A 14,113-nucleotide genomic window follows, 5' to 3' on the forward strand; every position below is an offset into this window, starting at 1 on the left:
TCTCTGAGTGAAATGCAAAAAATATGTGCCATGCTTCAACTAATTAAAGAGCCAAATTAGCGAGAGCATCACAGTGTGACAGTGAGTCATATTACAGGTGTTGCTTATTGGCACCTGCATCTGTGCTATGTAGCTGTTGTACAAGGCGGTGGCTGTTTGCTTGAGCCATCGTGCATCATTTCCACAGTGATTATATATCTTCCAAGCTATGAATAATGCACTGCAGTTGGATTTAATATCCACCCAGTCTTTCCAGTCTCAAACCCGCAAGCCCTCTTCGTGCAAGCTTGATAGACAGGTCTAACACCAACTAAGCTATTTAAGGGGTTGAAATAAGCACAGGATATTAAAGCAGGTAAAACCTACAGTGAATTAAAAGAGCAAATTTCTTTCTCTAGTTGGTGCTTTGCGCTCCTTCCTGTGAGTTTTGACATTTTGCAGTATATCATGAAAAACAGAAACTGCTGCTGAATGGATAAACGCCTGATACACACATTCTGGATTTTAAACATTTTGATTATACTCTGAAGCCTCAAGGTTTTTATATTTTATTTGTAGCACAACGAAAATTCTGTAAAGACTCTTCATCTGTGAGGCCAAATTGACCAACCTTGGCCTTTGTGAATAAGAGACAAAATTCTTTTTGTTATTGACTGTTGTCTGCATCTCTCAGCTACAACTCCACTACATTCAATGCAACAGAAATAAAGCACAATAAACACCACATCTTTTTAGTTAGTCCCCTTAGTCAATGTGCCGTGCACTATAACCTTTAAAAATGGTTGATCCGCATTAATCTGCCTGCAGTACATCTATAATGTATTTTACTGTTTACTACTTTGTCTGTGATTTCTATTTTTTCTTACAAGACTTAAATGGTTAGTCAAATGGAGGCACTTTAGTCCCTCAAGTGTAAATACTGTATATAATAACAGCTTCCTTATAGCGGCTTCTAAAACCAGTGTTACAATGTGCTTTAATATTAGAAAACAATAAAAACAGAGATACAGGAAACATGGTAAAATAGCTGTAATTGTACTTTTCTTGCTAGAGGTTTAAACTTGGGCACAGCCTAAAATATAGTCTTGATTCTGGCTTGGAAAAGCTATAAAACTATTCAGTAACAATCAATCTCTTACAAAATTAAAAGCCCACATGGCAATTCTCAGCGTGGTGTGATCTCTTTTCCTGGTTTTAGTTGCAATTTAAAACGTTCCCTTCAGAGTCATGTGATTTATTTCTGAAATCTTAGCAGTCGTGAGACGAAGGTAAGTAGGGCATCCTCTGACTCTTTCGACTGGACCAACCATGGAGAGATTATTCAGGTGTTTTAAAAGATTTGCTCATGACCGAAACATTTGTCCTTACTTACTTACTGCAAAATACACAGCCAGCTGTGTTCTGCAGCGAGAGAGTTTTGCGGGTTACTGTTTATTTCATTTTAAAAAATCAGGGCAGAAGTGAAAGAACATACCAGGTCGCTGTCTTGCACAACGGCAGTAACGCGCTGTTATGCTGTGCAGAGACGCATCATTATAAACCTGCTCAAGATAATGGACATCCATATCCAAACTTTAGACCTTATACACTAATTGTATTGTGTATATAAATGCCTTATATGCAGTTCAGGGCCCAGTATTTTTACATACTGCTGTTTCTCATGCTTTTCACACTGAAAACAAATGATACATATGTTGGATAGATGAAGGCACTCCACATCTTAAGGGATTTAAAGAAATGCTAATGTAGACTATCTCTGGCTTTATATTGGTCATAACTGTCACACTTTCTTTGATGGATATTCTAATCTCTAAGTAACCTTCTGTGAGAGTCAGAAACCTGCTCTTTAAAGATTCCCATAAAGCCTGCCAGCCCCCTCCATGCAGCCATCATTAGTGTGTGTGTGTCTTTTTCTCTTCCAAATATTTCTGCTGCATATTGTTCCTGTTCTAACTGTATAATGTAAGTACATTTAAGCTGCATTGTGCTTTTTAAAACTGCGACATTCCCGAGGCTGTGTAGCTTGCGCCGCTTTTGATCTTTCATTTTAAATGTAACATTTTTCTGATTGCAGCTGACACACATTCGGATGGAGCTTTCATTAAAAAGCTGCAGCCAGAAGAGTCAGTGGGACTTTAAGGTGCAGCTCAAAGTCCCAGACACAATGATCAGATAGAAAAGGCAGGAAAAGGAACAAATGCTGGGGAGGTTAAAGTTTCACATCATGTCAGATTGAAGGAGGCAAATGGGTTCGTTAAGGAGGGATTCAGCGTCCTTCTGCGGCATTATGTAACTATTCACTTAAATTAAATTCTCTCTATATAATCTTAATGCTTCAGCTCATTGTGACCTTTATGGATATCCTGATAACTGTTTATTTGTGCCCTTTATAGCATGATTAGTTACCACACAGCAAGAAGCCTGGGGCATTTCTGGCTTCTCCAGTTTTTTTCCCCACAATCCAGAGACATGCAGCTTAGATCAACTGGTGATTCAAAAATATACCGTAGATGTAAACTGGTTGTCGGTCTCTCTGCATTAGATCAGTGACCTGCCCAGGGCGTACCCTGCCGCTCTATCCATGACAGCCAGGAAAGGCTCCAACCCAACTGCAACCCTGAACTGGATAAGTGGAGGAAAATGGAGGGATGCATTATTTATCTGCACTTTCTCTAAAGCTGCAGTTTTCTAATGTCATTCATTAGAAATTACAAATGATCTCTGTATAAAATTTCAATATCTCAGCCAATAGAAGAGCTGAATTATAGATCAGGTTATGACCAAACTGAAATTACAAACTTAAAATAAAATAGCTTCTTATTTTACATCTGCTTCCCCTGTAAAAGCAAAACAAAACAAAAAACATAATCTGTAAAAGTACAGTACAATTTACTGAAGGGATTTTCCATGTTCATTTTTATGGATTTGTTTAACCACACATTGAAATGTACCATTTCAATGAAGAATAACAGGTTACCTTTTGTGATATCGATTTCACATATGAATCATGTGATCGGGATAAGGAAAATACAAGATAGCCCCAGTGTTGTTAAAGGTTTGCAGATGTAAAATCTTGAAAATCAATCAAATCAGCTGTGCCTTCATTGCATTTGTATGATCGTTGTCATTAGAAAAAGGCAGAAGTTGGCTAAAGCTTTAAAATCACCTGTGAGGATATAAAGCTTATTTTAACTGTTGTGCAGAACAGTAACAGATCTTGAACCAATTCTCTGAAGCCACTGACCCCTTACATCCAGTAATTTTACTGAGTGTGTCAAAGTGAACGTACATGATCTGCTTTACACTCCGGGCCACATTTGTCAACATGATGCTGAATGTGATGTGAATGGGATGATCTGATATCGTCGTGTTGGTGTTGTTCCCAGATCATCATGAAAATGTTGTTCCAGGTTCAACATTGCAAGTGACCAATCACATTATTGTGACGTTATTCTTTTGCACACCAACCCATTCGTGCATTTATGAAATTCCAATGTTGCAAGGACAATATCAATTCTGCTTAGCATTTATTAAAGGGTTAGGGTCAGGGTTAGGGTCCGTTGATCGGCGGACAAAGGCGGTTTCTTGCAGCTTAAGTACAGTTTTTTGTTTTACGCCGGTTTTTCCCGAAGTCGCAAAAGTATGACATCACAACATTCTGATTGGTCACTTGCAATGTTGATCCTGGAACAACCTTTAGTATGATGATCTGGGAACAACACCAACACGAGGATATCAGATCGTGCGATGTGAATGATGCCTGACCCTCAAGGAACAAAAGATTTAGCCGAGTTTTTGTTTTCTCACTGAGGTTTTTCAAGAAAATTAAATGAAAAGTTGTGTGGTAGAGAGATGTCTTCAGAATAAATGCTGAATAACTCCATATTTTGCATATACTTGAATACTTCTACACATCTTTGTTCACAGTATTTTTTTTAAAACAAAAAGTTCACTGAATTGTTTCAGCTAGTGATGGACAACAGTTTAAAAAAAGGAATAAACCATAGCAGTATGAAACACTGGGAACAGACTGCACTGTTCAGCTTGTAGCACTGTAAAGTTCGTCTGCTGGTTGCAAATGGGATTAACTTTACAAAAAGTTATGGGAAAAGTCAAAAGCAGTAGGCGAGTTCTTTGTGTTCATTGTGTTTTGCTCACGTGCAGAGATTCCCGCCGTTGGCCACAACAGCTCGAACTCCTTCATCAACTGAGCCTCGCCCACAGTGAAGCTGATCACATTCAGAGAGGCTAAATGGCACCGTGATGCTGCACATCAAGAGTGAAGAATTAGACAGCGCTGCATCTACAGCTCTTTTTGCACTGTGGTATTTATAGACTTCACAAATGAGCCGGAAAATAGTGCGATGCACAGGAGAAAAAAAACAGATGTTTATAGGCTTATTGATTTTAGGTTGAACTTCAAATTTCTGCTTTTCTTCCACACCCTGGTCTTTTGCTTTATAATGATAATAGCTGGGTGTGTTTTCATTAAGAGGAGCTATTTCTGGAAGCACTGTACACCTTTACAAACATGCAAAACCATGGCAACTACACTTAGCTAGATGTGTTTTAATATAGCTGTCATCAAAAAGCTGAGTGCAGGGCTTTTGATGGGTGTGGAGATGCTGCGTGCGGGTAGTTATATAGACTCCAAATCAAGACTGAAAAAACCGTTAAAATTCAATTATTTAACCTTCTGAGCTAAGCTGAACGACACATGTGAAGGATAGGGCTGTGATTCGGTGCGCTGAGAAAAGCAAAGCGTGGCGCTTCGCTACGGCCGTATTTTCCCTACAGATACACAATTTGGGTGGGCTGTTCACAGACTTTACTGATGACCACTGAACATGACAAGTGATTCTCATCTGAGGAGCACTGCAGAGAATCAAAGTGACTTTGAGGCCCTAAGCCCTCCTGCCAACACGATGGATTTGTCAGTCACATCTGCTGCTTCATAGACAAACAGAGACAAAGGACACAAAGATAACAAATTGTTTTTGGATCCTGGTTTTAAAGGTTACGTTTAGCATTTACGCCTACTTTTAATTGTTCTCATCGATACAATAATTTCTGTGAAATGCTGCAGTGTGTCTGCATCGGGCAAAAATGAAAAAAAAAATGTTCTAAAATAATTCACTTTATTTTTTCTTTGGGTTATATAAGTTATATAAGATTTTTCCAAGACACTACAAGGCTTACTTAAGGTTTATTTCTTTGCCTCACACTAAATCCAAATGGCCGACATGTTAGTTCACACAGTCCACAAAGTCAAGCTCAGCACAGTAGATCAGCTGATCTCAATGCCAGCCCACATGAGCTGAGAGCTCAGCTGATGCCCTTAGTTAATTTCAGGTATGGCACACTAATTAAGCTAATTATCCTTATACATGCTTATACAGTTGTCTGCAGGCCACTTCGCAACCCACCTCCACCTTTTATTCTTTCTCTTAATTAGTGTCATGGCAACTCGATGCATTTTGAAGGTGCAGATATGGTCAACACTGACGTTCAAGTTAGTCTGAAGGTGAAACAGTTGCAGACAGGCAGGTAGGAGTATGTCAGAAACTGTTGAACTACTGGGATTTTCCCATATAACCATCTTTAGAGTTTACAGAGAATGGTCTGGAATAGGGATGCACCGATACCGATACTGGTATCGGGTATCGGGACCGATACTGTAAAAATGTGGTATCGGTTAACTCGTAAAAGTTAACTGATACCACGAACCGATACTAACTTATTTCATTAATCAGAGGGTGGATTGTCATTTTTGTTGTAGTTTTTTAGATTGGCCACTAGGGGGACATCCCGCGCTAAACAGGCACAGGGTTAGACGAGTAAAAAAAGAGAAACTGGAGGCTGCTGTAGCTAGGCTAAACAAAATGTCAGCAGTGTGGACGGGAACAGCCAACTTTAATTCAGGTTTTGGAAAAGCGATGAAAAATGTCAAGAGAAAATCCACGGGCAGTTAAAATAACAGAGGCTCTGACTCATTTTATTGCTCTGGATGACCAGCCAATGCCGGTCGTGGAAAACATAGGATTGCACGGTCTTCTCAGCATACTCGAGCTGCGATATGAAATTGCCAGCCCATACATCAGGGAGATAATGGTGCCAAAACTTTCTAAAGAGGTAAAGACAAGCAGTGTGTGCGATGTCAGTCCTTGGTTTAACGGCACAGTGGACTGATGATCCACGGGCAGATCGGGAGTTCGTTCGTCAATGCCAAATACTTTCGTTATTTTGTTCGTTTGTTTATAATATGGACACTCTGCAATAATTTAAAAGTTTATTTTATTCTCAAACCTAATTTGTATTTATTTTATTCCAAACAGAAGTGTTTATTTATTATTCTGAAAGCTCGAGACAGTGCCAGTAGTTCAGTGATATTTTGTTAAATTACAATGTGGAGACTCTGCAATAATTTAAGAGAAGTGCTTATTTTTCACTTGAAATTTTTTTGTGGTCATTTTTATTAAGATATTATTTATTATCGGCAGAGAATAAAATAAAACCTGTCTTCCAATTCATTCATTCATTTGTGTGTGTGTGTGTGGTAGAAGTATCGGTTTTTGTACTCGGTATCGGCAAGTACTCAGATCCAAGTATCGGTATCGTATCGGTTTGAAAAAATTGGTATCGTTGCATCCCTAGTCTGGAAAAGAGAAAATATCCAGCTGTCTGGGTGAAAATGTCTGGTTGATTAGTCTGGACTGGTTTAAGTCTAGGGAACAGTGACTCAAAAAACCCACTTGTTACAGCCAAGCAGAAGAGCATCTCTGACTGTACAACACATTAAACCAATATACTAATTGGACTAGAGCAACAGAAATCCACACTGGGTGTCATTCCTGTCAGCTAGAACAGGAAATGAGGCTACAATTCACACAGGCTCACCAAAATGGGACATTCTCTGAGTCTTGAGTCATGAGTCATGATTTCAGGGTGAGAATTTGGCGTAAACATGAAAGCATTGATCTGTGCTCAACAGTTCAGGATGGTGCTGTTGTAATGGACTGGTGGATATTTTCTTTGCACACTCTGCGCCTCTTACTACCAGCTGAGCATTGTCCGAACACCACAGCCCGACTGAATATTCTTGCTGACCATGTCCATCCCTTTGTGACCACAGTGTTCTCTTCTTTTGATGGATGTTTCCAGCAGGATATAGTACCGTGCCACAAAGCTCGAATGATCTCAAACTAGATTCTTCAACATGAAAATTAGTTCACTGTACTGAAAGAGCCTCCACAATCACCAGATGTCAATCTATATATGACATCTGATATAATTCCTTGCTCTAGAACAAATATCAAAGTATAGTGTACTATTTTTTCCCAGATTCCCTGTTTTATCCCATCAACAAAAGTCCCACAGACTGAATATTTGACATTTGACAGGCTAATTTGAGGCATTTGTGCTTGAAATGTAAGTGAAACAGTAAGAAGACACTGAGCTAAAAGCAATTCTTCCAGACTGACTCACACATGTCAAAAAGTCATTTTGTCTATCATACGACAGAAATTTGCATATGTATACATGTTTTGCGTTTCTGTCCCAGATGGATCATCATTATTATTAAAACTACAGGGTGGGCCATTTATATGGATACACCGTAATAAAATGGGAATGGTTGGTGATATTAAAGTCCTGTTTGTGGTATATTAGTATATGTGAGGGGGCAAACTCCTCAAGATGGGTGGTGACCATGGTGGCCATTTAGAAGTCGGCCATCTTGGATGCAACTTTTGTTTTTTCAATAGGAAGAGGGCCATGTGACACATCAAACTTATTGGTAATGTCACAAGAAAAACAATGGTGTGCTTGGTTTTAACGTAACTTTATTCTTTCATGAGTTATTTACAAGTTTCTCTTTGTTCACAGCCATTGACATGTCGAAGAGTTTAACACGTGAGGAGCGGATCGAAATTGTGTTGATATCTGGTGAACGCAGTAACCGGATCATTGCAGCAGATTTCAATGCAAGACACCCTACGAGACCACCCGTCTCCCATGCTACAGTTAGCAAACTGCTTGCTAAGTTTCATGAAACTGGTTCAGTGTTGGATTTGCCAAAATGTGGACGCAAGAAAACTGTCACTAATGAAGAAACATCAGTGGCTGTCCTAGCTTTATTCAGCAAGAGCCCACAGCGTAGCACTCGCCGCATGTCACTGGAGAGTGGCATTAGTCGAACATCCCTTCAGCGGATATTAGCTACTCACAAATGGCACCCTTACAAACTCCAGCTACTGCAGCATCTCAGTGAGGATGACCCAGATTGGTGCACAGAAATTGCAGAATGGGCAAAACAAAAATTGGAACAGGACCCTCAGTTCACGCAGAAGATTTCGTTCAGTGATGAGGCAAACTTTTATGTGAATGGTGAAGTTAACAAACTAAACCACCGCTATTGGTCTGACACTAACCCACATTGGATGGATCCCTCCAAGACTGTTGGAACAACAAAAGTGATGGTTTGGTCTGGTATATGGGGTACAACGATAGTGGGTCCATTCTTCATCAATGGAAACCTCAAGGCCACTGGATATTTGAAATTGCTACATGATGATGTGTTTCCCTCTTTATGCACTGAAGCTGGCACGTTCCCTGAGTTTTTCCAGCAAGATGGTGCACCACCACATTATGGGTGCCAGGTCCGAGCATTTCCAGATGAACAGTTTCCTGGAAAGTGGATTGGTCGTTGTGGGCCAGTTGAATGAAAGGTCTCCCGATCTGACCCCCTTAGACTTTTATCTTTGGGGTCATCTGAAGGCAATTGTCTATGGTGTGAAGATACGAGATGGGCAGCACCTGAAACTATGGATACTGGATGCCTATGCTGGCATTTCTCCTGCGGTGTTGCTATCAGTGTGTGAAGAGTGGGAGAAGAGGGTTGCATTGACAATCCAACACAATGGGCAGCACATTGGACACATTTTATAAGTGGTTAGAAACTTGTAAATAACTCATGAAAGAATAAAGTTACGTTAAAACCAAGCACACCATTGTTTTTCTTGTGACATTACCAATAAGTTTGATGTGTCACATGGCCCTCTTCCTATTGAAAAAACAAAAGTTGTATCCAAGATGGCCGACTTCTAAATGGCCACCATGGTCACCACCCATCTTGAGGAGTTTGCCCCCTCACATGTACTAATGTGCCACAAACAGGACTTTAATATCACCAGCCATTTCCATGTTATTACGGTGTATCCATATAAATGGCCCACCCTGTAGTAGGAGCACTATGAGTTAATGCAGCACACCATCTATTGATAATGACTGTTTCATCAGACATATGAAAGGGAAAGTGAACTACAAGCTAATCAATACTCTGAACTTGTAAAACTCATAGTGAGAGCTGATTCATATTTTGAAAAATTAATCCCACTTTTTTTTTTTTTTGCACCAATACAAAAATAAACCAGCAAATAAAAATAAAAGTTGAAAAGCAGGGCTATTCTGTTGTGTAAAACACTGCTGACCACTAATGGCCAAAAGTGTGAATTATTCTTAGAAACAGTCTGAGATGATCGTAACCTACGGAGCTTTTAAAAACACCATAAACAGACATGCAGCAGCACATCTGCTCAGCAGTCAACGTCCTTGACATCTTGCTTGGTGCAAGCAGGTTAGCGAGCTGCAGCCTGACTGACTGATGCTGGACGGGGCCCTCAGTGTACACACCCATATGTCTCTGTCACTAAAGCATCCGAGTCTGTGGGAGCATTTGAGCCTATGCACATTGCACTGGATTTTAAATACACTACAATAAAGGAACAGAGCCAGGATTTGCTGTGGGTTTTGTTTGGAAATTGTGGATTAAGGACACTATAACTGTATTCTTTTCCAGTTTTTAGAGTAATCTTGTGGAGGACATGGAAAAAAAACTTGTCTGCTCACAGTGACGACAGATTGAGATGATCCCACCGGATGATGACCCTAAAAATAAGTAAGTGTACAGGACTTGGTGGTAGTGGAGTCATATAATCATTTATTCAAGCACAAAAAAAACATGTAATAAGCCTCCTTTACATGTAGAAATTCAGCAGATGCAACATGCAGCAACGTGACCTTGAATGATCAAAATCAGAAATGCTGCACCAAAATTTTACTGATACACTTTAAAGCATTCTGCAGCAAGGATGTGGTGAAACCGAAATCTGATTAATGATTCATTTATTAAAAGAAATTACTGTTTTCCACGAAAAAAAAATCCCTGAAATTATTTTCCAGACAACACGACTGGTTCGCACTATATTTAAAAATATAGACTTTTTTATGTTCCCTTGCTCCATTTGATAATAACTATCCTCAGCCTCCTCGATTGGAGCTGTAAAACTAATAGAAGTGGTGTTACATAAGAGATTATCCTAACTCTTATCTTTTCTTCGCCATTCGTTATAGAAAATCAAGTTCTCCATAGAAATTACAACAACAACAAAAAAGGCTCTCCTGTGGTCTTTTGAAGCAAATGTCATGTTTGTCCCCGTGGAAACAGACTCATCAAAGGCTCGGGCTATTCAAGGTATAGGCCTATAATGTGTCCTGGTGTTGTGTCAGCACTTCTGTAACTTTAGGTGAGGGTTGGAGAGGGAAGGGGAGTCTGGCGGTAATATGACCTTGTTTTGCCATGCAGCAGCCACAGCACAACGCTGCACAACTCCACCGGCAGCAATTGTGAGAATCTGACGGATGCTCCACCTTCTAAATGGCTCGAGCTGCATTGCTAACACTTCTTCCGTGCAGCTCTCTCTGCGGAGTTTAAATGTAGGGGCATGACTAAACAAGAGCTTCCTGCCACACTGCTATTGATAATTAGGACTCATAATTTATGACTCACAACTTGCATTGTATATGCCATTGAGCCTGCTGCTGAGTAAAGCCTTCCTTCCAGCAGCAGCAGCAGCAGCATTCAGGCTGTTCTCTTACTGGCACAACATGAGGTCAGGGAGGCTTTCTTTAGCATCCTGCACTGCTTCTCACACCTATAAGAGCTGCACCGAAACATGTATGCAGCATGCTACAGCTTGCTGTGAGGGAGGAGTAGATGCTACCTCATATTTGCACGAAGTTTGATTCATTTGAACACTTGGTACTGCAAAGCTCTGTGGAATTTCACAATAAAGGTATATTCAACATAAATTATTATTTTACTTACTTCCTGTCTTATAAATCCTTAACCCCTCATTTGTGTGAGCCCATGCGAAGGCTGGAAGCAACTAACATAGAGAGGGTGAAAGAAAAAGAATCTGAATGGGGTAAATGCTTGCTTACAGCATAATGATAAGTGGAAGGTCTCATAAGATTATCTGAATCATGGCAGGCGGCATGGTGGAGCAGTGGTTAGCACAGTTGCCTCACAGCAAGAAGGTCCTGCATGGGTTCGAATGGGGCTGCATGGGGCCTTTCTATTTGGAGTTTGCATATTGCACAGGTTCTCTCCTTCAGTCCAAAGAGATGAAGGTAGTGGGGTTAGGTTAACTAGTGATTTGAAGTTGCCAATAGATGTGACGTGAGTGCAAATGGTTTTCTGTCTCCATGTGTTAGCCCTGCAACAGACGGGTGACCTGTCCAAGGCGTACCCTGCCTCTCGCCCTGTTGCAGCTGCGATGGGCTCCAGCCACACTACCACCCTGAAGAGGATGCATGGATCACAGCTTTGGTCTTGAAAGTAACCACACCTGAACCTGACGCCTTTATGAGAATTTAAGGTGACATTAGTGCATCACCACCATCACCAAAATAAAGAATGGGGAATTATCTTTTGTTTGAATATTCCATCAAAATGTCCCACATCTGAGATAAAGTGCAACTCATCTCGAAGATGAGTTAGAGACTGTATTCTGTATGATACTTCAGTATGCCTGTCCCTTTTAAATGCTACTGCATTTAACACATATGCCCGAGCTTATGTGGAGGAGGCTTAATGCTTGAGGTTTAATCCCAGTAAAAACTGAGCCCTATAGTGGATTTCAAATGTGTGCTAAAATATTCAAATGCCTTATGACTATATCACTTCACTGCATGGTTTCCAGACAAAAAAAAAAAGGGGGGGGTGTCTTTGATTTTTTTTTTTTGGTCACATTTGTAGATTTTTCTTTGATTTCACGCAGGAGCAAAAAAAAGGAAAAAAAGGAGGGAGGGGTGAGACAGACAGACAAGACAGACAGAAATGTCGAGGCAAAAATGAGACAAATTCGGCTGCAAGACTTTGCTAAAATGATAGATCACCCACATGTTTATCTTCAGTAACAAGGCGGCAGCGGCGGCGGCGGCGGCAGGAGCTTGTAAGGAGTGTAGTTTGTGCGCGATCTGAGCTGATGTGGAGCAGCCAGAGACGCACAGGCGTTCTGAATCCTCTGTGGTCATGCATGTAGAAAAACAGAGGGGGTGAATCTGAGGCACTCTTATCAGTGGCAACCATGTGTACGCAGTGGGCAGCAGGATGGAGCTGCATCCTCACGCTCGCGGCCATCGAGGAAAAAATAGTGGAAAACGCTCTCGCATGTGTCGCCACACCCAGCAAATAAAGCCAGACACGGTACAGTAGCGAAACCCCCTAAACCCCTAAAAAAAACGAGTGTTTTAAACCGGCAACAGCGACATGACAGCTACCGACGGCTGTGGAGGAGCCACAGATGAGTCACACAGCTCCACCAGCGTCCCCCATTTTCATTACACACACAGTCAACCTGCAACCTATGTAGTGGGATTGGGGGGGGGGTTGCCAGTATTGATATGAGGAATAATGCAAAAGGCAAGTGGGTGGATGAATGGATGGCGTGCGGTGATGGTGCACGTGGGGACACTTTAGGAGAGGTGTTCAAAGATGTGGACACGGGCTCTCTTGTCAATGCGCATGATACTGCGGTTCTACTACTACGGCACGCTCCAACTCACCTTGAATCGGCGCACGGCCGAGTCTCCTGTCATTCGGGTGCGGGGCGTAAGGAGAACCAATACACGCCCCAAAGACTCAATCAGCAGCCAATCCAGTGACAGGAGAGGCGGACCTGTGGCTGCATTCTCACACTTGGTTTCACTATGCGCTCGTAAAACGGCTCCGTCTACTACAAACGCGGCGGTGCAGGTGCTCTGTCTCTTCGGGAGAGGATGCGGATGGAAGGACGGGGGAGGGAAGGGATGAAGGGAAACGCCACGAGGAAAGAAAATAGGATATGAAAAGGGGCTTGTGCTAAGAGACCGCGAGGTGCAAGGTCGAATATGAGAGATTGGTTGAACGGGGCACTTTGCGTGGTAATAGCTGGTCGGCAATAGTACTATGATTTGGTATGTGGCCACTCTGATAGCAAGTGTATTCAGCACCAGAGGAACGGCCGCTCAAGGTGAGTTGAAGTGCAATATATCTTGTGCCGCACATAGCTTTTGATTTCTGCTGTCTTCGCGTGTGCTTGGTGCTGCTTGTTCTGATCGCAAGATTTTTTTTTTTGCCTCCCCCCCCTCCTTCCTTCTTCTTCTGTATGTTAGGTCATATGAACTGTGGGGCAATTTGATTCTAACAAATGGCTGCATATCTCATATGTCACGTGAAAGTTTAGCCCTGGTTAAAGGCTGTCAGGAAAACAAAAAATGCCTTGAAAAGCGGCCTGGCTCATTTACATGGTTACCTGAAATGAGATAGCCTAATTCTGATAACACATCCATGTGTCCACGATGACTGATCACGGCAAAGATAGCTCTAGTGGCTGGTGGGTTTGGTCCGTGTATGTGAAATATGTGAGGCTCATTTGGGTGATAAAGCAGCGAGCAGATTGGAAGATAACGTCCCTGCTGCTGCTGCTGCTGAGGGGAAATGTGTGCATTGTAGGCTATCATAGCAAGCAGTCCCATTTGAGTTCTCCAGAGAGGGGTGTGACCGTCTCAGCCCTCAAGATGGAAAAGTAACTAAATAATGCATCACGTGTCAGATAAAATGCACTCTTGGATTTGATAGATCCCGCTGCAGCATGCATGGGATTCGTATGCTGAATTTCACATTGCACATGGATGGATGGAGGGGGGTCACGGTGCTGTATGTGATGCACTAAGCACCCAGGCTGCAAGACTCGCCTTGTGCTGATCTAAGAGCTTTGTAAACTAGTCATTC

At 41.6% G+C, this 14,113-nt stretch overlaps 1 protein-coding gene across 2 annotated transcripts in view; it reads left to right on the forward strand.

Annotated features, from left to right (window-relative positions):
• The first annotated feature begins 12,719 nt into the window (after positions 1–12,719).
• The window catches only part of igsf9ba (immunoglobulin superfamily, member 9Ba), an 87,924-nt gene continuing 86,530 nt past the window's right edge, over positions 12,720–14,113 (forward strand). The window contains exon 1 of one of the 2 annotated variants that reach the window (XM_085131312.1): positions 12,720–13,352. In XM_085131312.1, coding sequence (XP_084987438.1) covers positions 13,289–13,352 — 64 coding nt within the window. In that variant the 5' untranslated portion in view covers positions 12,720–13,288. The remainder of the gene's footprint in view (positions 13,353–14,113) is intronic. The other variant, XM_085131313.1, reaches the window with a different exon arrangement.

The sequence above is a fragment of the Neolamprologus multifasciatus genome, chromosome 14 (assembly GCF_963576455.1).
Source record: "Neolamprologus multifasciatus chromosome 14, fNeoMul1.2, whole genome shotgun sequence".
Taxonomy (NCBI): Eukaryota; Metazoa; Chordata; class Actinopteri; order Cichliformes; family Cichlidae; genus Neolamprologus; species Neolamprologus multifasciatus.